At 38.7% G+C, this 20449-nt stretch overlaps 1 protein-coding gene across 2 annotated transcripts; it reads right to left on the bottom strand.

Moving 5' to 3' along the window:
• On the bottom strand, positions 12437-18392 carry CDKN2C (cyclin dependent kinase inhibitor 2C). Of its 2 annotated transcripts, XM_005678441.3 has the most exons (3): positions 17196-18392; positions 16601-16740; positions 12437-13185 (listed from the first exon to the last, which is right to left on the bottom strand). In XM_005678441.3, exons 2-3 carry the CDS (start codon positions 16727-16729, stop codon positions 12808-12810), a joined length of 507 nt encoding a protein of 168 aa, XP_005678498.1. In that variant the 5' UTR covers positions 16730-16740; positions 17196-18392; the 3' UTR covers positions 12437-12807. The 2 variants fall into 2 exon arrangements, with proteins under 2 accessions (XP_005678498.1, XP_017899520.1); XM_018044031.1 differs by lacking the exon at positions 17196-18392 and having other exon boundaries at positions 16601-17127.

The raw sequence follows: 20449 nt of genomic DNA, 5'->3' as shown, positions 1-20449 counted from the left end.
AGATTGGATAGGGGAAAAAAATGAAACCTGTCTTTATTTATAGACCCATGGTTATCTGTGTTGACAGTCAAAAAGTATCTACCAAAAAAAAGCTAGAATAATTAGTGAGTTTAGCAAGGTTATAGGATATAAGGTTAAAGCACAAAAGTCATTGATTTTCTATATGCTAGCAATGAACAATTGCAAACTGAAATGTATACTGCATAAAAATATGAAATAGGAGCAAGTCTGGCAAAATGTATGCAAAATCTATATATGATGAATGGCACAATATTAATGAAAGAAATATTTAAACCTAAATAATTAGAGAGATATTCATGGTCAAAATCCTCAAAATTGCTGAGATGTCAATTTCCACCAAATTAATTTATAGATTCAACATAATCCTAATCAATTTTGAGGATTTGACATGCTAAACCTAAAATTTGAAAACGTATATAGAAATCAAAGGACATGGAATATCAAAATTAAATTTGGAAAAGAACAGTTGGAGAACTCACATTACTTGATTTTGAAACTTACTGTAAAGCTATAGTAAGACTATGATACTTGTATAGGGATGTCCTTGGTGGTCCAATGGTTAGGGCTTAGTGCTTTTGCTGCCCTGGCACAAGTTCAATCCCTGTTCAGGGAACTAAGACCCCACAATCTGTACAGCCTAGACAAAAAAAAACAAAAAAAAATTTTTTTTGTATAATGATAGACATATATATTAGTGGTACAGAATAAAAAGTCAGAATTAGACCTACACATATAGATGGTCAATTGATTTTCCCACAAAGATGTCAAGATAATCCAGTGGTTATGGATAGTATTTCCAACAAATGATCCAAGAGTAACTGGATATACCTATGCAAAAAAAAACAAAAACAACAAAAAAACAAAATCAAACACCCAAAACCTTTAACCCTTTCCTCACACCATGTCTAAAAATTTACTTAAAATAGATCACAGATCTAAATGTAAATTCTAAAACCATGACACTTCTAGGAGAAAAACTTTATTTCCCTGGTTTAGGCAAAGATTTCTTGGATCATGCAAAGCATGAACCAGAAAAGAAAAAAATTGATAAATTGTACTTCATTAAATAAGACATCTTTTCAAAAGATATGATTACACAAAAAGACAGGCCACAGTCTAGGAGACAATATTTATAAAACACATATCTGATAAAAAAAACTTATATCCAGAATATTCAAAGGAATTTCAAAATTCAATAATAAGAAAATAAACAATAAAGTAGGCAAAATATTTTGACATTTAGTTTAACTTTGCCTTGAGTGTATTATCCTTTGGCAGTTCTGGCTTTGTCAAGGGGCCTTCTGTCAGTCTTCCAGGTCATAGTTGCCCTAAGCATTGTCTTTTTTCCTCTCCTTGAGTCTCTTTAAAACTAATACTTGAGGTTATCAAATGTTATTGGTTGAATTTTGTCCCTCTAACAAATGTCAAACTTCTAACTTCCAGTACCTGTGGATGTGTTCTGGTTTGGAAATAGAGTCTTAACAGATGATCAAGTTAAGATGAGATTATTAGGGTAGGCCCTAATTCATTATGACTGGTATTCTTATAAAAAAGGGAAATTTGAATGCAGAAGTAGACACATACAAAGGGAAGGCTGAGAAAACACGATGAACAGCATCTACTAGCCAAGTTATACCTGAGGCTACAAGAAGCTATGAAAAAGAAATGGAATAGATTTTCCCTCAGCCCTCAGAAGAAACTAACTTGATTTCAGACTTCTCAGCTTTAAAGAGTGAGACAATAAATTTCTGTTGTTTAAGCAACTCAGTTTGTAATATTTCCTTACAGCAGCCCCAGGAAAATAACATACTAGAGATCAGTGGATGCCCCCCACAACAGCTGGCATCAAGACTCACTTTCCCTATTTTTGGTCTCTGCAGATTTCCCTTACCTTCTTATCAGTGCAACTCTGAATTCTAAAGTATATTTAAAAAAATATTTTAGCCAGCAGTTTATTTGTTATGTTTTGGGAAGATTTTTAAGGAAATCTAGTCTTCATTTTGTTGTAAATGAAAATCTACTTGACTCTTCCAGAGTAACTTTCTAAAAATGGAGTTTGGTATCTTAAAGGTACTTATTACTTTCCAAATCTAACTTATTACTTCATTATATCTAATATCCTACTATATACCATATAAGATATTTTATTTCTCTCATTAACTTTCTAGTTCCTTGAGGGCTGAGATGATGTCTTACCTTTATATTCTCAGCATATGCAAAGGCACTTTACATATAATGGGTTTTTAATAAATGTGGTTATTCAACTGAAAGTACTTATATATGGGTCATATGCACAGATACTTGGAGTAATGACTTTAAATTAAAAGTTTTTATTCTTTATCCACAAATGTCTGTGTTACTCAAGGTTGTATTCACAGAAGAGGGATTTTCTTTTCTTTCTGATTAATATAACTAACTCTAAATCTCAGAAAACCTGTTAGTGTATAGCCTTTAAAGCTTCCTATGTTAGAGTATTAAATGACTTATTAATAAATATTATTCCTAATTATTACAACCTTGTAAAGTAATTGTTGTTATTATTATGCCAATTTTACAAATGAGAAAATGAGGATTAAAAAGGTTAAGTGCTAAGATATATAGTATGTACCAGAGTTAGAAATAAAGTTTATTTATTTTGAATAGTGAATGGTCCTAAAGCCATTCACTCACTATCCTCTACTGCTTATTAGGGATCCCATTATCTAATGATTATGAAACTCCTAGGTATTTCTATTCTCATTTGAATCAGAATATCATAGTCACTTATTCTAAAATAATGTCTTTCATTTATACCTTTCAAAATACCTACTTACACATGTTTTTTATATTTTCTGTCCATGCAGTTGCTTTCCATTGTTCTCCCAATATATTGTTAGATGTAGATACCTCCAGAGTGTACATGCTAGAGAAGTCAATTATTTTGAAGTGGCCTTCCCCTTTTCTTCTCAATAAAGGAAAATTTCCACTACAGGATATTTAAATCTACAGTATCATAAATCTAATAAGATGGCGTAAGCTATACCACATACCACATATCATGTCCTTGCTTATATGTTGCTTGCTTTCTAGTTGTTGTAAGATACCATATACAATAAGATGGCGTAAGCTATACCACATACCACATATCATGTCCTTGCTTACATCTTGCTTGCTTTCTAGTTGTTATATGTGTGCCACATGTAAACTTTATTTACCCAAATAGTTTTTTAAGTTCCTTGGGGTCAAGAATGGGTTTTCTTTTACTTTGTATTCCCTATAATAATAGTTCCTGTTAGTAAAGTTTTGCTGAGTCCCAGGAAATTTACACAAATTTCATTTAGAGTAACAACAAATTAGGTATTATTACCCCCATTTTGCAGATGCAGAAAGCTTTGGAGACAATTGGTCTCAAAGCTATAAACCTATTAAGTGACTATAATGATGGATCCTTAATATGTGATTCTTGAGTTGATTGATTTGTTATTTCCCTGAAAGATCTTTTCATCTGGCTATAATGAAGTAACAAAAGACTTGGGTTCATATCCTTATGCTATAATTACAAGCCTGTAACATGGGCAAGTTATTCAACATCATTAAATCTGAGTTTCTGGATTTATAAAATTGGGAGAATAAAGCTCAATCTATGAAGGGGCTATGAATATTAAATTAGGTTATACAGAGACTAAATAATGAATATTGACTTATTAACTTGCTTGATTTTGTGTTTTCTTCTCTCTCCTTTTACAGAAATGTAAATTGAATTAATATATTTGTAAATTAAGAAGTACCAAAAAGAAGAGATAATTATTAGAGCATCTCCTACTTTCTTTGTGTACACAATTTAACAGGATGATGACAAATTTCAGCATATTTAGTACTTTTTATGCTAACATGTTCATAACTATATTAAAATAGTTTTAGAAAATCCTCTCAGGTCAATTACCATCACACTTCCTATACAGAGACTCACTTGCTTTTTAGCATGGTCATATCCCTTTTTCTAAATATTTAGGATTTTATTTCCAATAATATTGGATAAGAAATCAGTAATCTTTTAATCTAATGGAAAAGGATTTAAATATTTTTTTCCTGTCACACCTTTTCCCCAAATTAATGGAAGATTTTCAGGTGAGACAATTTTTCTCACCTGATTTCACATCATTGTTGTTCTTTAACTTGAATCTTTTATCTGAATTTTATGTTTTGATCTGATTTCTCTTTAATCTGTTCTGTTGCTAAATAAGGAGAAACCTTGCAATGTCTCTACAGAGTTCCATTGTTTAAATTCTACATATTTAAACTCAAAATGATGATATTAAAATATTACCTTACTATAGAAATATTAAATAAACCTTATATTGATCCTAAATATAATCTATTTGTTCATAGAAGATGAAATCTGCTACTGAAAATTCTCAGACCTTTATCTTGATAATTTGAGACAGAACATTTTCCTTAGAAAGCACTTATCTTTACAGTTCTTTCATATGGCTAAGCCTCAAACTTTATGTGCTGATTTTAGGGTATGGTACATTATCTTTTAATAGGATCTGATGAACTAAAAGGTACTTTGAATAACTTTGTTGAGAAAAATTTAAAAATTAGAATATCAAAAATTAGTATGTGCACTATATTTTATAGATATTATCCATATGTTTGAAGAACTGTACATTAAAAATTTTTTAAACATAATAAATAAGCCTTTTTAAAGAAATGAAAGCAATCATTTACGTGCAGCTGATGTTATTATGTACAGTTTTCTTTTATATTAATATTACATTAATACTTCCCCATGACATTTGTAATGTCCCTATGGATTCAAAAAACATATATATTCCTTCTTTTAACTGTCTTTGTATAAAGCTATTTGCTTTTTCATCAGGTACATGGTATATTTAAAAACTAGGAAATTTATACTGCCTCAAAGCCATTTTGATTACTCTTAAGCAAATTCGCCAGCATTCAGTCAGTTCTGTACTCTCTCCCATGCGGCCCTACTCGGGCTGCACATTAAACAGCTCCTCAGTCTAGTCCAGATGTCCAACTGTATCCATTCACCCTTTCAGACTGGTGTTAAACTTGCTATTTTTGGACAGAATATGTATATGTTGTATATAAGTAAAACATATATGTAATTTTAAAATACGACCAAATATAATAAATGGTTACTGTCCAACCGTGTTTTAAAAAACATTATCTAAGTGAAATAGTAGAAAACTTCACTGGAAACTGTAAAATTATCCATACAAGTACATTAATTTGTTTATTTCCCATGGTGGTGTAATGGGAAAAAATTGTTTTTTGGTCTTTGCCCCACTTTTGAATTATTGGGCAAATGTCTTTACTGGTCTTGCTTTGTCCTTGCTTTTGGATTATTTAGCAAATTGCCCATCATGTAACTGATATTAAGCTAATTCAGAGGCATGGCTATCCAAAACACTTGAAAAGTCCATTATTCCTCTTATCTTTACCACAATTCTGTTTCTAATATTTCAAATTTGATTACACTAATTGTGGATGTTAAGTGGCTTTCATATATATTTGCTTCATGATAAGAATTTGAAACAATAACCTAGATAGAACTAAGACCTGCATCAGTGTATCCAGTTCTAAGATTTTAATTTATATCTTCCCCTGGATCATTAGTGAAAAGGATCTCATGTATATCTAAAAAATTATCAGCTTATATTCCTGAAGCAAATCATAATTTATCATCTTAAAAAACAGCAATAGGAAGTGAATTTGTAGTATTTGTCCAAAATATCTATTTACTCAGTATTGAACATTAGTAAGAAATATCTAAATATACACACACATACATAAAAATGCTCATATATAACAGGACTATAAAGTATTTGGATTACCTGCATAACCAAACGTATGCTTGTAGATAAACACAGAGAACTTTGGTCCATCTGCCAAGTGTAAAATTTAATTATAAAACAATAATCACTACAATTAAAGTATATAATTTACCAGGAGGAGTAATTTATTTAAAAAAAGAAAACACTGCCTTGGATTTGATATTATAGTCCTCTCTTCATATTTTCCAAGTATCAACATTCTAACTTTTCACTAGTTAAAACAATTAGCCTTATCTTACCGTGGCAAATTAAAATATATTAAATTATTTTGCAAAGACCAGAAACTAAATTTAATACTTTTAAGATCTTGATTCTAAAATTATAACCTTAGCATATGTCAAAATTTGAATGTATTTTAAGATTCCAACTTATATTCAAAACATAAATATACACTTGCTACCCATTTTCTTCACTTAACTTTATTTTAAATAAAATACAGACAATGCTTTTTTCACTCATAGACCTATGATAAATTTTAATTAATGGGAATGATTACTTTTTAGCATCACAAAACAGGGTTTTTAAAACTGAAGTCATGTTTGTGAACAGAGAAGTAGATGACTGAGGCAGCAGGAATAAAGGAGAACTGGAAACCTTTTTCTACATGCTATTTTTGTTCATCACCTATAATGTAGAGACAAAAAAAGTAAGAGAAGTTGGAAAAAAGAGAAAGAAATAAATATGGGGACAGCCAAAAACATAGGTGATAGTGTAGTTAAGTTTTTTTTTTAACTAATGTATTTTAATTATGTCTTATGTAACACTGAAAAAGATATTCTGGACTTCAACCCCTTTTATATATCAGAGGAGTATTACATAACTATCTTTCACAGTTAAAAATCATTCCACAATACACACTATCACTTATTTGAATTTGAGATAGCTAATACTGTACTATTAATCAACATCAAATGCTACTTAATAATGTGATCCCATTTATTCTTTTGATATATGAGATTTTTAAAATTTCATCTTTCATCATCACAGTGTAATAACTGATTTGCAAATTAATTATTCTAGGCCTTTCAAATGCTAACGTTCATCCACATCTGTTCTGAACTTGGACAAAAGAAGAAATGCATATTTCTTTCTAAATGTGTATATAAGTCTAGTGTGAAGTTCTTGAATTAACAGAATGGGCATCAGAATCCTGCTACATCATTAAGGACAGTCACTTCTTAGTAAAAATATCTGAAGAAGAAAACTTTGGAACAAGAACAATTTGGGCCCAAATGGCTTTTACAATAGTTCCAAAATATAAAAGAAGATACTGTTACATTAGCAATAGTATAGAATAGCCAAATTATAGAATAATCATTCTTAAAGCATAGTGAGTTATTTTTTCCTTTAGGAAATTATGTTTCTAAGGCATACATTTTAAACCCAGGACAGTCTTCTTTACCAGCAAGCTGTACAAACTGTACACTTAGAAGAAACAAGGGAGTGAACTGTACTTTAGTATAGTTGTGATAATTTAGTTGCATTTCTAAATTAAACTTTTAACATTAAAGATGTTGGTTTTGCTTTATATGTGAACTTTCACTCTGCTTATAACTAATCTGAAAAACTAAGGTGTATAACTAAAATAAGATTAGAATGATACTGCTTTATATGGTCAAGATAAAGTATCAGTTTTTTTTTCTAAGTAACTACTGTACTTATGAAATATAGAGAGCAGAAGCTCCCATCTCCAAACATTTCAATGCAGTTTTTTTTAAGCTTTTCACCTATTAATTCCACAAACTGTCCCATTATTTTAATGTTAAAAGGCAATTAATATCACTTTAATTATATCAATTGAATGCATCTGAGGTCCTGGCAAATTATTTTTTTCTTTCACAGTATAGATTATATGTAGGATTTCTTCTTGGTGCTCAAAGAAATGACGGGTAGTTTGGATAAGGATTGGTGGTTTTTTTACTTCCTCCCCCAAAGAGCTGATGTTTTTGGCTGACTGTTGTGTTTTTTTTTTTTTTTTTTTTTTTTTGCGGGGGGAGGGGGAGGGAAGAGAAAAAGTCTGTAAGTTGAATTATCGAATAGGCCTAACACTGAAAATCTTCCTTGACCAATGGTGACTGGAGAGAGGAGAGATGAGATCAAACACTCTTAGTATAACAGTATCTGTGTAGCTTTAGAAAATGTACAAACTCGTCCAGCCCCCCGTCCCTCTCCTCCTATGTGCTGGTACCTCTGGACCGTCCTGAAGCCATTTTAGAACTTAGGAAGGAGACCCACTTGTGCTTTTGCAGGTGCTGTGGTGGCAAGGATAACCTCTGCTCCTTTGCCGGGTGTGTTACCATGCTGTTATTGAATATCTTTGAGGATTAAAGACAGCACAGAAAATTCCAAACCCACATCATAACACCTGAAGCTCGCACAATGTTTCTATAGCAGATGGCAAAACATTTCACTGGAAACTTGATTTACCAAGTGAATATCCAGATCTGCAGAGTTTTTCATCTTTTCAGGCACCGCTGAAGATCCATACTGGATTTTCGGCTCTATTCCGGGTTGAAAAAACAAGACCACTTCTAGGTGTTTTGCGCACCCCAGCCCCACCCAAAGTCCCGACGGGCCTGCAATTCTCAGTGTTTCAAGCTGAGGGTCTTTCCGAATGAATGTGCATTTTCAGTCCCGGACGTCTAATAATTTGTCGGGGTAAAAGGCAACACCATAGGACTTTTCGGACAGTCGAAGAGGGTGAGAAGCCGGAGAGGCAATTGCCTTCTCGCAGTTGGACGTGAGGCTCGGAGCCCGGCTGTCCTCAGCTGTCACGGGGGGAGGGGGGAGGAGTGCTGGCATTGGCTTTGGGCATGGAGTTGCTCCAGCCGCCGCGCCCGGTCCCGCCGCCAGCTCACCTCTGCGGAGAGCTAGGCACTCACCGGCCCGCTCGCCCCTGCTCCCAAGTCGCCCTCCGGCCCCAGTCCTCAGGCATAGGTCGCCGGAACCATCCAGAGGGATGGCCGCCGCCTCCTCAGGGGCCGCTGCCTAAGGGCCAGGGCCGGGGAACCCTGGCCGCCCTGGCAGCCCGTAGCACCCGGGGCGCTGTGGCGGTTGCAGTGAGGCACCGGGGCCCTCTCCCCCTCCCGCCCCCGCTCTCGCCTCCTGCCTGCCGCGCCGTGCGCCCGCTTGCCCCAGCCGGCTGGCGCAGCAGCGCACACAACTCACTCCGAGGGCGCCTCCAAGGTTACCCGCGGGGTGGGGGCTGGGGCAGTCTCCGGCCACCGGCCTCCTCCGCTGCCTTCCTATCGCCGCGGCTCTTCAGCCGCTCCAGGGCGACCGGGTTCCAAACCCCAAAGCAGAAGAGACTCCAAAGTCCGGGGAGGGAAGTCTCGAGCTGGGAGCAGACGAGCGTCCGGGCGGGGGGCGGCCTTAGTTGGCTCTGGGTGCTGGGAGAGTCGGGTCAGGCGAGGTCGCGGCAAGAGGGGGCTGTGGCTCCGGCGGCCGCGCTCCGGGCCGCGCTGGCTGGGCCGGGGGGCAGCGCACAGGGGCTGCAGGCAGCACCGAGGCATCCAAGGCGCCCCGGGCCCGCTGGGGGGCAGAGACAAGCGGGCGGCCAAACCTGCCGAGGAAACTAACTAAATAAAAGGAGACTGTTATTTAAGGCGCGGAAATTTGAAATATTTGGACAGGAAGAGAAAAGAAAAGAAACCTTAGCGAGGGAGGGGAAAAAAAAAAACACAACGCGAGCTAACGGTTTTGAAACTCCCCCACCCCCACCCCGGGCTTTTCTGCGCGCCCTGAGGGAGCTCTGGACTCCAGCTTCCTCGCTAGGGAGCCGGGAGCTGCGGTTGGAGTCTGGAGAATTTCGAAGGAACAGAAAGGATGACTCTGCAGCCCCTCCATAGAGGACTTGGGTTGACGACGGGCAGAGCCTTTTTCCCCGGTTCTTAGGCTGGAAGCTTGTCTCCAGCCTCTCATTAGGTCCCTAACGTCAATCTGATTATTTTGAAATTGTGGTGTAAAAATCAAAGCAGTCTCCATAGCCCAAGACCCGGACTTTTCCCCTCCACCCCCCCACCCTACTCCCCCCCCACCCCCCCTATTTGATGAAGGTCGCTTAGGGCAGTCAGGAAGGCTGTGACTACGACCCTTTCTCGCTCCAGCACTGTGCTCTTTCAGCACTTCTGGACGATTACTTCTTCCCCCGGCAAAAGCCGAAAGCACCTTTTTGGGAACTGAGATTTCGAAACCAGTCCGGGGCTACGGCCACAACGTTTGTTTGACCCACATTATCAGGCACATTTACAGTATTACTAATTGAAATGCTTTCCTGGGACAGAAATATTTTATCCATTTATTGGTCACCCAGCGTGGTGTGTGTTTGTAGGAGCTCATCACACTATTAGGAGATGTGTATTGTTTATCAGAGAACTATTGATTTACTACCAAAAAATGATAAAATGCAGTTTGCTTGGTGGCTTGGAGACCAGAACGTGGACTGAGGTCCTTTTGGTGTTCTCCCCCACCCTCGCCGCAACCCCTCACCGGCCCTGCTTTGCCCCAGATATAAGCCGGGGGTTCAATTTACTGAGCAAAAGGTAAGCCTGGTTTCCCGACGTGGATGCGGGCTCAGAGAATGAACTGAGTTTGAGAAACGCATCTCTGCCTACTGCCGCGCCACTCTTTCTCTGTCTTCGTCCCCTGAGGCCCTGGTTACTCCATTGATTAGCACTTGCCTCTCTACTCTGCATCTGAAAAAGCTCAGATCCTTTCCGGTCTCAGCTGGCTGTAAATTAAACCCCCGTTAAACTCTGCAGTACCGTTTCTTCCATCCCATACATTTCGGTATATTTGTCTTACTGAATATTGTCGAGGTTTTTAAGAGATTGAATAATGGCTTTTCATATTTCCTAGAGGGGACCACACAACTCATTTCTAAAATACTTAGATTAGCAAAGCTATTTCCTGCGAAGAACCAAAGAAATGTGGCGATGTTTTAATGTCTAGGCAAGTTTTAGGCTGATGAAGAGAGATAGAGCTCCTTCTCCTCACTTCGTGCTCCGACCAACTGAGACTAAAGCAAGCGCAGAAGGACCGCTCTTTAACTTCAATGAACATCCTATATTCGAAATAGCTAAAGAGCGATTTTAATGCTTATACTTGGTGGATACTGAAAAGTCCATTAAATCAACTTTGAGAAACATTTATCTTTACAGTTGCAACTTGTAAGAAGTATTACTTTTATTTTTAGTAATAGTCTTGTGTTTAGAAAGTATTCAGCTTACTCAAGCAGTGTATTTTGTATATTGATTCTAGTTCTTAAATACAAAATACACCCTTTTGTTTCATAATCATCTCAATTTCTACTTTTCCCCCAAATTTTAAAATAAGTGTTTTACATTTAATTTCATGTTACTGTCAAAAATAAATTTATTCAGTAACTTGTGGTTTGAGATGGCAGAAGTTGAAGTCTTGTTGCACTTGACATAGGGAAGGTGAACTTAAAATGCCAAATGAAAAGGATTTTTTTCTTGCATATTCTTTTATACTACTATGAAAGATAAATTATTGAAAACCACTTGTCTGCAACCTTCCAATCCTTGTTAGGGCAAGCATCAGAACCATGTCCTTCAATAAACCTTCAAGTATTTTGTTCTTTTTGGAGTGAGGGCAGGGAGCTTATGAAACAGGAGGGACCTTTAACATAAAACATTTTTGTTCATGTGGGAGATGATGAATAAAGTATTTATAAATTTATAAGAGGTAACTGCATTGAAATCCTTTGGTGAAATCTTTAATATAACAGTAAGTAGTAGATACTGGAAAATTCTCTTGGAAATTTGATATTTCCATTTCATTCAAAAAAAATTTTAACTAGATGTATTATTAAGAGTTTTATATGTCTTTACTAAAAAGTTTTGAGGGAATCAAGTACTACGTGTAGGAGTGGCCTATTTATTTACTGTAAAAGTTTCTATATTATACTGTAGCCCCTAAATAAATAATGACACATATGTAATTAATATGTATATGCTCTTGCTAAGCTTTTTATCACCTCAATATTGGTATTTGCAGTGCATTTTAATACTTAAACTTTTATAATTTTACATTTCTGGTATTTTAGGGAGAAAAAGCCATTGTTACACTTAGCATACTTATGGTATACTTTTGGGAAATATACTATTTAACCAATTGTTTCATTTTGTGATTAAAAAAAAAATCAACAAATGGGAAGCACTTTTTAATGGCAATTTCTTTTTGAAGTGGCTTTTAGGGCTAACATATATTTGATTCCAGATTGTTACTTCTGAAACCTGTTTTTCAACGACTTAACTTTGAGAAAAAAGGAAGATCAAATATTAGGATAAGTCTACACTGAGATAATTTCAGGTTTGATTTCCAAAAAAATGTTGTTCTTACACTATTTTAAAGCAGACATATTAGGCATCAAGTAAAATCTTTGCTGGGAGGCATGAGGAGAGAAAGAAAAGCATTTAATTGGATCATCAATAGAATGTCTAGTTCTAATGTCAAGACTTAAAACACCATGATCTTTCAGTTTACTTCTCCTTAGCAAGAAGCATATCACGTGTGGATTATAAGAGGAGTGGAAATCACAGAAAACATTGTCCTGTTTTGAAAATGTGTTTTAATCAGGCAAAAGAAGCATCAGGACAAACCATTTTAAAAACAAAGTCTCCAAGTTGGGTACTGAGACTGGCAAAGGGAGAGGCAAGGAGAAAAGTCAGGGAAAGATAAAATATGCAGAAGAAAGCCAAAGCTTTTGCAATTACATGTTAGAATTCAGGGTTTTGCAGGTGAAAGAGATGTTGCTTAAATATATTCATAAAGCTGTAGTAAGATTTCCACTTAGTTTCAGAGGCTTTAACTAACTGCTTAAAATATGACAAAACTGAATTTTAACAAATGATATTAAAATAGGACAGCCAATCAATTAACTGACAAAACAGAAGGCAGCGTGGGAGAGCCCTCCCCACATTCATTGCAGATTCGCAGCTCCCTCCGCCCGGTTGCCCTCCATGAGGCTAACGACCTCGTTTCTCCGGTAGAGCCTGGCCAAGTCGCAGGCGGTGTCCCCCTGATGGTTCCGATGCCCCACTTTGCAGGCCGTATGCTTCACAAGGAACTCCACCACGGGGAGGTGGCCTTCTTTGGCAGCCAAGTGCAAGGGCAGGTTCCCTTCATTATCCTCGATGTTAACATCAGCTTGAAACTCCAGCAAAGTCTGTAAAGTGTCCAGGAAACCTGCTCTGGCCGCATCGTGAATGACAGCGAAACCAGTTCGGTCTTTCAAATCGGGATTAGCACCTCTAAGTAGTAGTCTCCTGGCAATCTCCGGATTTCCAAGTTTCATAACCTAGAAAAGAAGAAAAAACGGTAGAATCCTTCAAGCGCTCCTACTACAAGACTATTTTAGAATATCCATCTTTCTATTTATGTAACTTTTTTGGTGAAGGAGTGCTTTGGGAGGACCCATGTGATGGAGTTTGAAGGGCTCAGTTGCAGCAGATGAGTACTATTAGGTAAAAGTAGAAGAAAACTTCTAAAAATTGAGCTTCTATGATGGAATATCTTAAACGAGCCACCAAGTAGGATATATTGATTAATAAAAATAGAATAAGTACTATTTGTACAAAATTCGCTGACAACTTAGCTCTCTGTCTCCCATAAAGAGTTGTGTAATTTCATGAATTTATTAAAATAAAAAATGGAACTTGAGATTTAAGTAAGTCTTCTGTTTGGTTCGTCATGTTCATAAAATGTGCCTGGGGTATTGATTCTGTAAAATTAAATGTGGGTAAAATTTTTCTTAATAGCTAAAAAGAAGGAGAATGAGCTTCTTTAAATCCTCAAAGAAATGCTTCCACACACCAGACTCCATCTAGGCTGACTTTACTAGTGTAAAAATGATCTCTTAAAAATCCAAACCTGGTATTTTCTTAAATTATTAATTTTCACACGTTCTCTCCAAACAGATAAGCCCCAAGTTTCCAAGTAATTAAAAATTTTTTTTCTTTGCAATTATTTCATGTGGGTTACTAGGTGTATTTAGTGCTTAGAATCCTCCACTTGAAAATTTAAAATGTTATTGAATATGACAGTGTTTTTTTAAAAAAAGCAAGTGTTTTTTACATTGCCAATGATACTGATTTATCTAAAACATAACATATTAATGATGTGCCTGTATTAGATAGGAAAAGACTGTATGGCAACTGTTCTTAAAAGGAATGGAACAGTCATTCTACTATTTTACTGTCTCCTAAAAAGTTTTAGGTAGCTTCCTAATTTCAATTCAGCAAAAGAAGAGAAAGTAAGATATTTAATGTATATTTTGGGACATAGAAAGCTTTGTCTGTGGTTTCAGCCTATTTGTTAATCAACTGGTGACCTCATCTTATTTCCTTTAGCAGTTATTATCAGGCATTTAGGAATAGTTATTTGTAAACTGGCAATATTTTAAAAGCCAGAATTTGATATTAAAATTTACTATCAACATACAACTAATTTACATGATAAAGACGTATGTACTGGTGTTTGAATATATTTCACTCTAATAAGAGGTCTCTATTAGGCTCTCATAATTATAAAGTATTTTGTACAGCAGCATGAAATTATATAATACATATAATCTAGTTGTGAAAAAATATAGTCTCATTAACATGCAAGGAAATTTCAGCATTTTAATTGTTTTATTCCTAGGTATATTCATAATAACCTAAATTTATAGTAAACAGATTGCATAGTAGACACTCGAAATTAAATACATCCTAGAAAAACATACAAAGCTGATCTATCTCTTTAGAATGTTTGTTTTAAAAATCACAAATTAAGTAATATGAAATATATTTAGAATGAATAATATTTTATAAATTCAAACTATATAGATGACCAAGATGTTAAGCTTCCCTGTTGATAAAACTCTGCTGACTTTTGGCCCTTCCTTTGGGGCAGTGGTTAAAAATGATACATAATTTATTTTTTAAGAACTTAGATGAAATATACTTTTGGTTATTAAAAATTAACACAATCTAATTTTTACCACAATTGCTTCTAAATATTTAGTTACATTTAAAGACCTGAACTGGGAAAAATAGGAGACAGACACCTTGGATCTTTGTAAAGCAAATGTACGATCAGGGCCTTTGATATTATCCTGATTGAGAGGCTAACACTAGGAAGAGGGAAAAACCTTTTGTAATTCAGTTAAATAAACATTACTGTAGGAGAAATTTTGCCATATTCCACAGAAAATAATAGCAATGCTGGAAACTGTTTTGAAAGAAAGTTCTTTCTTGAGTTATGATACAACTTCAGAGTCGGGATTATACATACTGAAAACAAGCTTTGAGACTCCTGTTTGTGTGTGTTTCATTATATGTACTAGGACTAAGCCACAATAAGTGGGTGTTAATATCTTGATAAGTATGTTTAATATAAACAAGACCGCAGAGTTATATTAAAAATGTTTGTCAAAACTTTTGTTTTGCAGTATTAATCTCCTAGTCTTCCTGCTCGTCACAAGTCTTGCAAGATCCTATTCTTACAGGGTTAAGTGGCTCATTCTTTGTGAGATTTATATAATATTTTGAATGTTCAATAGGAAAAATTTCAATATGTTAAATTTGTGACATTGCTATCATCACAATACCTGTTAAAAACTACAAGGTGGAAAAAGAAAAAAATCCTTTCCCCACTTAATATACCTGAAATAACAAGATAAATAATTTAGTATCTATAAGCTTTCTTAATATTGAAATTTTTGCAAAGTCAGTGTATTCTGATTTAAAATACACAGGGTGTATGGACTTTGTCTGTTAGTAGTACATCTCCTGTCACTTAAATTTCTCATTCTTGCAATTAAAAACAAAGCACTCTAAAAACCCTCTCCCCAGTGGATTTTCAAAAACAGCTTTTAAGTGTTGCATTTCAAATACGAACTGCTTTTAAGAATATCATCAAAACTCAGATAAAGCAACTGTTTGAGACTACTTAGCCATTTTTCTGTTTCTAAGTCTTTCAACCAAGTTACATGATAACGTTCAGAGGAGGAAAAAAGTTATTAGGTACAATACTTGGCAGCTGGACATGTTTCATTTGTTGCTTGTAAATCTAATTACTAAAAATTAGAACATACCACGGTAAGACCGCAGAGACAAAAACACTATAAACTGAGCTCTGATTAGAAAATTCAACTTTTTATTCCTCCTCAATCCTGAATGGGTGGATGGTATTATATTAACTGTGAAATGTACATCCTGTGCCTGTGCCCAGGCCACCCATTCCAAACGAGGAAAGGTCGTTTGTCAAAACTTGAAGCATTTGAAGGAAAAAATACCCTCGCCAGTAGTCAAGAAAATTAACGTTAAAGTCAATTATTGGAGCAAAGTACGGAAACCACTAATAGCAGTGTATTTACTTCAAATAATAATCATAATAACGTGTTTACAGAACTGTCTAAAAAAAAAAAAAACCAAAAAACTCGGCGCTGCTACGACTGGTACACAATCCCCACAGTCACAAAAACATTCCAAAAATTAAGACCAAACCTGGAACCGACTTGATATAGAGGATGTTACTGGATTTGACGAGTTTGTTCAAAGTACGTCATTTTGGGGAGTTGGATCCACTTAAAGATATAAAATATGGCAACCAACTAGTTTTAAAAACAGTGAAATTTAGTACCCCTGAAAGCTTGAAAGCTATTATTCTAGAAACCCGGGTCACGTAGGCAACATTGTTGACCTGTTTTCCCCACCTCTCTGGATACCAACCTGCAGCGCAGTCCTTCCAAATCCATTTTGTGCATTGACGTTTACATTATTTTGCAACAAACTAGTAAGTTGCTCTAGGTCCCCCCTGGCAGCTGCGGACGCCAACTCGTTCCCCCAAGGCTCGGCCATTCTTTAGGGTCCTGACGATCGGGAAAAGATGAATTAGTTGTTTTTCTTTTTCCCCTTTCCTTCGCTCCTAACCAGGCTGCATGATGGCATCGGAGACTGACAGAAGGACTGGGATGGTTAATCTGGAGTAGAGCTTGGTAGTAAATACTAGTAAGATCTGCCTGCCAAAAGCCCGCCCCTCGATTCACACGTGATTATTCAGCAAAACTGAGCCATTGGAGAGGGGCTCCGCTCCTCGCTTTTTAGCTTAACCCCTATGAAGAATTCTGGTGATTAAACTGAGAGATATACAGACACACATATATTCCTGGTAAATTACTCTGGAAGTAAAATGTAGGCAGAGCTGGCACGTACCTACACTACAGATCTCCAGGAGGAATGTATGCGGAGATTTAAGGGACTACGTTAGGGGAGAAAATACCGTGGAAAAAGAGACATTTAGGGGGAAGAAAAGGTATTAACCCACCCTTGTTCACAGTAGTGACTTGAGCCGCGCGAGCCAGTACCGCAGGGGCAGGTCCTCGGAGGGGCTCGGTCTCCATCCGTCTCGGCGAAGGGGTAGTTCTGAGTCCTCCGCTGCAGGGAGAGCGCCTCGGTGGCTGGATGCTGATGTGCTCCGGGGGTTAAAGATGATCACCAAAATCAAACGAGAGTAGCAGTTCCGTGGCCCTCAAGTTACAGGTCGTAAGGACTCCTCCGTGGCCTTCGATTCTTCGGATGAGTCTTAATCCGCGTCCAGGCCGAGCTGCGGGCTAATGCCTTGCGGGAGGGCTCCGGAGCCCGCCCGCCGGGCTACCGCAGCCCTGCCGAGCCTGAGAGGCCGTGGGAGCCAGGCTCGGCGCGCGTCTCCGGAGACGGCCGGGCGCGCGGCGGGCCCCCGGCAAGCCGGTCATGCCGGCCCCACCGGGTCCTGGGACGCCCAGCAGCGTGAGGAAGGGGGAGAGAGATGCGGGAAGTGTCTATGGAGCCCCGGCTGCTGAGGCAGCGCGCTGCAGCATCGCGGCTGCACGGGGCAGCCCACCGGCAACTTCCCGCCTACAACCGAGCCAGTTCAGACTTCCTAATGTAGAAGCTCATTGAACGACCGCCGCTTCTTTTCCTTCCTTTCTCGGTTTTCTGAGGGCTCCAGAGATCGGGAGGGTCCTAGGAAGTCTCAGGCCAAGCTCTGAGTATTGCGAGTCGCCACAATTCCAGGGCGCAGCCAGTTCCGCCCTCGGCGAGAGCTCAACGGCGCCCTGTGCCACTTCGCCAACCTCTCGCAGTCCCCTGGCCTGTGCCCCCAGCCTGTGCCGCCGATAGGGCAGCGGCCGCCAGCCAGCTGTGCCCGGGAGCCTAGCCGGGTAGCACCGCTTCCTCCCGAGCCGCAGCGCTCCCAGTGACAGTTTCTTTTGTAGCTGGTCCCCCCCAAATCACTGGTCCCTGCTCCCTTCACCCCTACAGACACTTGTGCGTCGTGCCCCTTTCTGGTCTTTTCCTTCCCTCCCTCGCTTCTTTTTTCGCTCAAACAATTGCTGCTTCTGTTGCCGCTGCAGAGACGGTGCCGGTTTCTTCTCCCTTTTTTCCGACCTCATCAGCTTTTTTTGAAAAGAAAAAAATTGAGCGCTTTTTGAGTTGAAAAACCCGCCCCCATTTTAACGGCAGAGTTTTAAGGAGGCTCGGCGGAGTTACAGCACCGCGGGAGCGGGAAGGCCGGGCGCCGCCCACGCCCCGCCCTCCGCCCTGGTGGCGCTCGAGCTCTCAGCCCGGTTCGCCCCGCCCCCTGCCCCGCGCCCTTTCTCCCGCCTCCCGGCTCTCCGCTTCCCTCGCTGTCTCCTGCGCTGGCTCCCACCCGCCAGCCCAGCGGCCAGGCCCGGGCTGGAGCGGCTTTCGGCCCGGCAAAGCCGGGTTTGGCCTCCTTTGGCTGGCGGGCGGAATGGAGGGTGCGACGTGAAACCTCGAGCTGTCCTGAGGCCGGCGGGGCCGGAGGTGGGGAAAAGAGGCTTGTTAATTAAGGGCGCGGAGAGCCGCAGGGCCTCGGAGGCTCGGCGGCTCTGACTGTTGGAAGGCAGAGAGGAGGCTGGCGCGGAGCTAGTCTTTCCCGGGCCTTGGCGGGGCAGGCCGCCCGCCTCAGCGCTCCCCGGCCATGCTCTCGAAGTTCCGGAGCCCAGGCCTATCGCTGCCGCCACCACCTCCGTGGCGCGCTCTGTGCAAACTCGGCCTCCTTTTCTCAGCCCAGCGCTTCGGCCTCGCACCTGCCAGATCAACGCTCAGGGCCGCGGTGGGCCGAGGTGGCCGCGGGGATGGAGGGAGAGACCTGACTGACAGCAAAAAACTGTGCTCAGAAAAAGCAAAAGCCTTTTCTAGACTGATTGTTACGAAAACTAAAGGCATGGTGTAGGTAAGAAATCACGACGAACTCAAGCCTTAATGTTCCAGGGACTTGAAACGGAAATATTCCATTTCTTTGGGGAAAGGGAGAAAAGCAATTAACTTTAAAGCCAAAAAAATCTTTTAAAGTAGGTCTTGGGAAGGGTTTTCTAAGAAGGGGCTTTGTTTTTGTCAAAGTTCTCTCTGACTACTTTAGATGGGACTTGTTGGGGGTGGGGGAGGGGTGTTTAAATGTAAAGGAATAGTATTTTCCCTAATGTTTATTTCAGTCGTCCGAGGCACCAGTTCTCTGTACTTTTACTTCCTTTTTTAGCTATGTAAGATTAATTAATTACTGCTTTCTATATTTTTTGCTCTTAAAAATATCCCACACGGTTGCATGATGCACCCAGTGGGCAAAATGAAACCAAACAAAAAGTGACAGGTGGTCTAATTATTACCGGTCTCTAGCAAGCATGTTTTCAAGCAACATCTATACCGAGCTCCTTGAGGTACACTGTAGGTATTAGCAACGAAACACACCAACAACATCTGGATAGTCGTTAGCAACAGATTGCCTGGTAGGTAGAGGGAGAGTTCGAACTTTGAACAATCTGGTGGTGTTTCCTTTAGCGGAATTGTTAACAGAAAAGTAACCAGATCTATTTTCTTAGGTAACTAAACTTGAAATGTGAATCGAACATGAACTACAACACAAGAAATTAACTCCTCTTGATTCTTACGTGTATTTAGACATTTCAAATAGAACTTTTAGGATTCCATATATACCAGTAAATACCGTAAATAATATAATTTACTTCTGATTATTCTGGGAAATTAGTATGTAATCCTTCAGTACAGCTGGAGGGTGTGATGCTATAGTAGTATTGTTGGCTGATAAGAGATAACTGGCATTAATCCAATTTATGAGAGTTGCTGTCTAGCATTTATTATGGTTTCTAAGAGAAGACAGTGTAATAAGGAAGATTCTTAAATTGTACTCATGTGAAGTATAGGTATACATGGGTTATAATTTTCATGAAATAAAATTCTTTTTGCTGAATAACAAGAAATAAAACTTAGGGTAATTTAAGATGCCTACAGAGCTGGATTAAGATTTTTGGAGATCCTAAGCACTGAAAAGATTTTGATGTCCCACCAATTCACCTAATGTGTAAATAAAAATAATACAAGACCAAAACATAAATGTGAAGAAGTCCAACAAGGTTCTGACTTTTTCCGTCTTGACTACTTTAGTGATTTTGCTGAAATATTAAACAATTTAAGAAAGTTGTGTGTGTGAGTCTTTTCACTTTGGCTTTGCTGTTGTTCTAAAGCATATGCTTTGTTTACTTATTGTATAACCCAGAACTG

This window comes from Capra hircus, chromosome 3 (genome assembly GCF_001704415.2).
Source record: "Capra hircus breed San Clemente chromosome 3, ASM170441v1, whole genome shotgun sequence".
NCBI lineage: Eukaryota > Metazoa > Chordata > Mammalia > Artiodactyla > Bovidae > Capra > Capra hircus.
The sequence above is the reverse complement of the archived record's forward strand: the minus strand, read 5'-3'. Positions and strand labels throughout refer to the sequence as shown.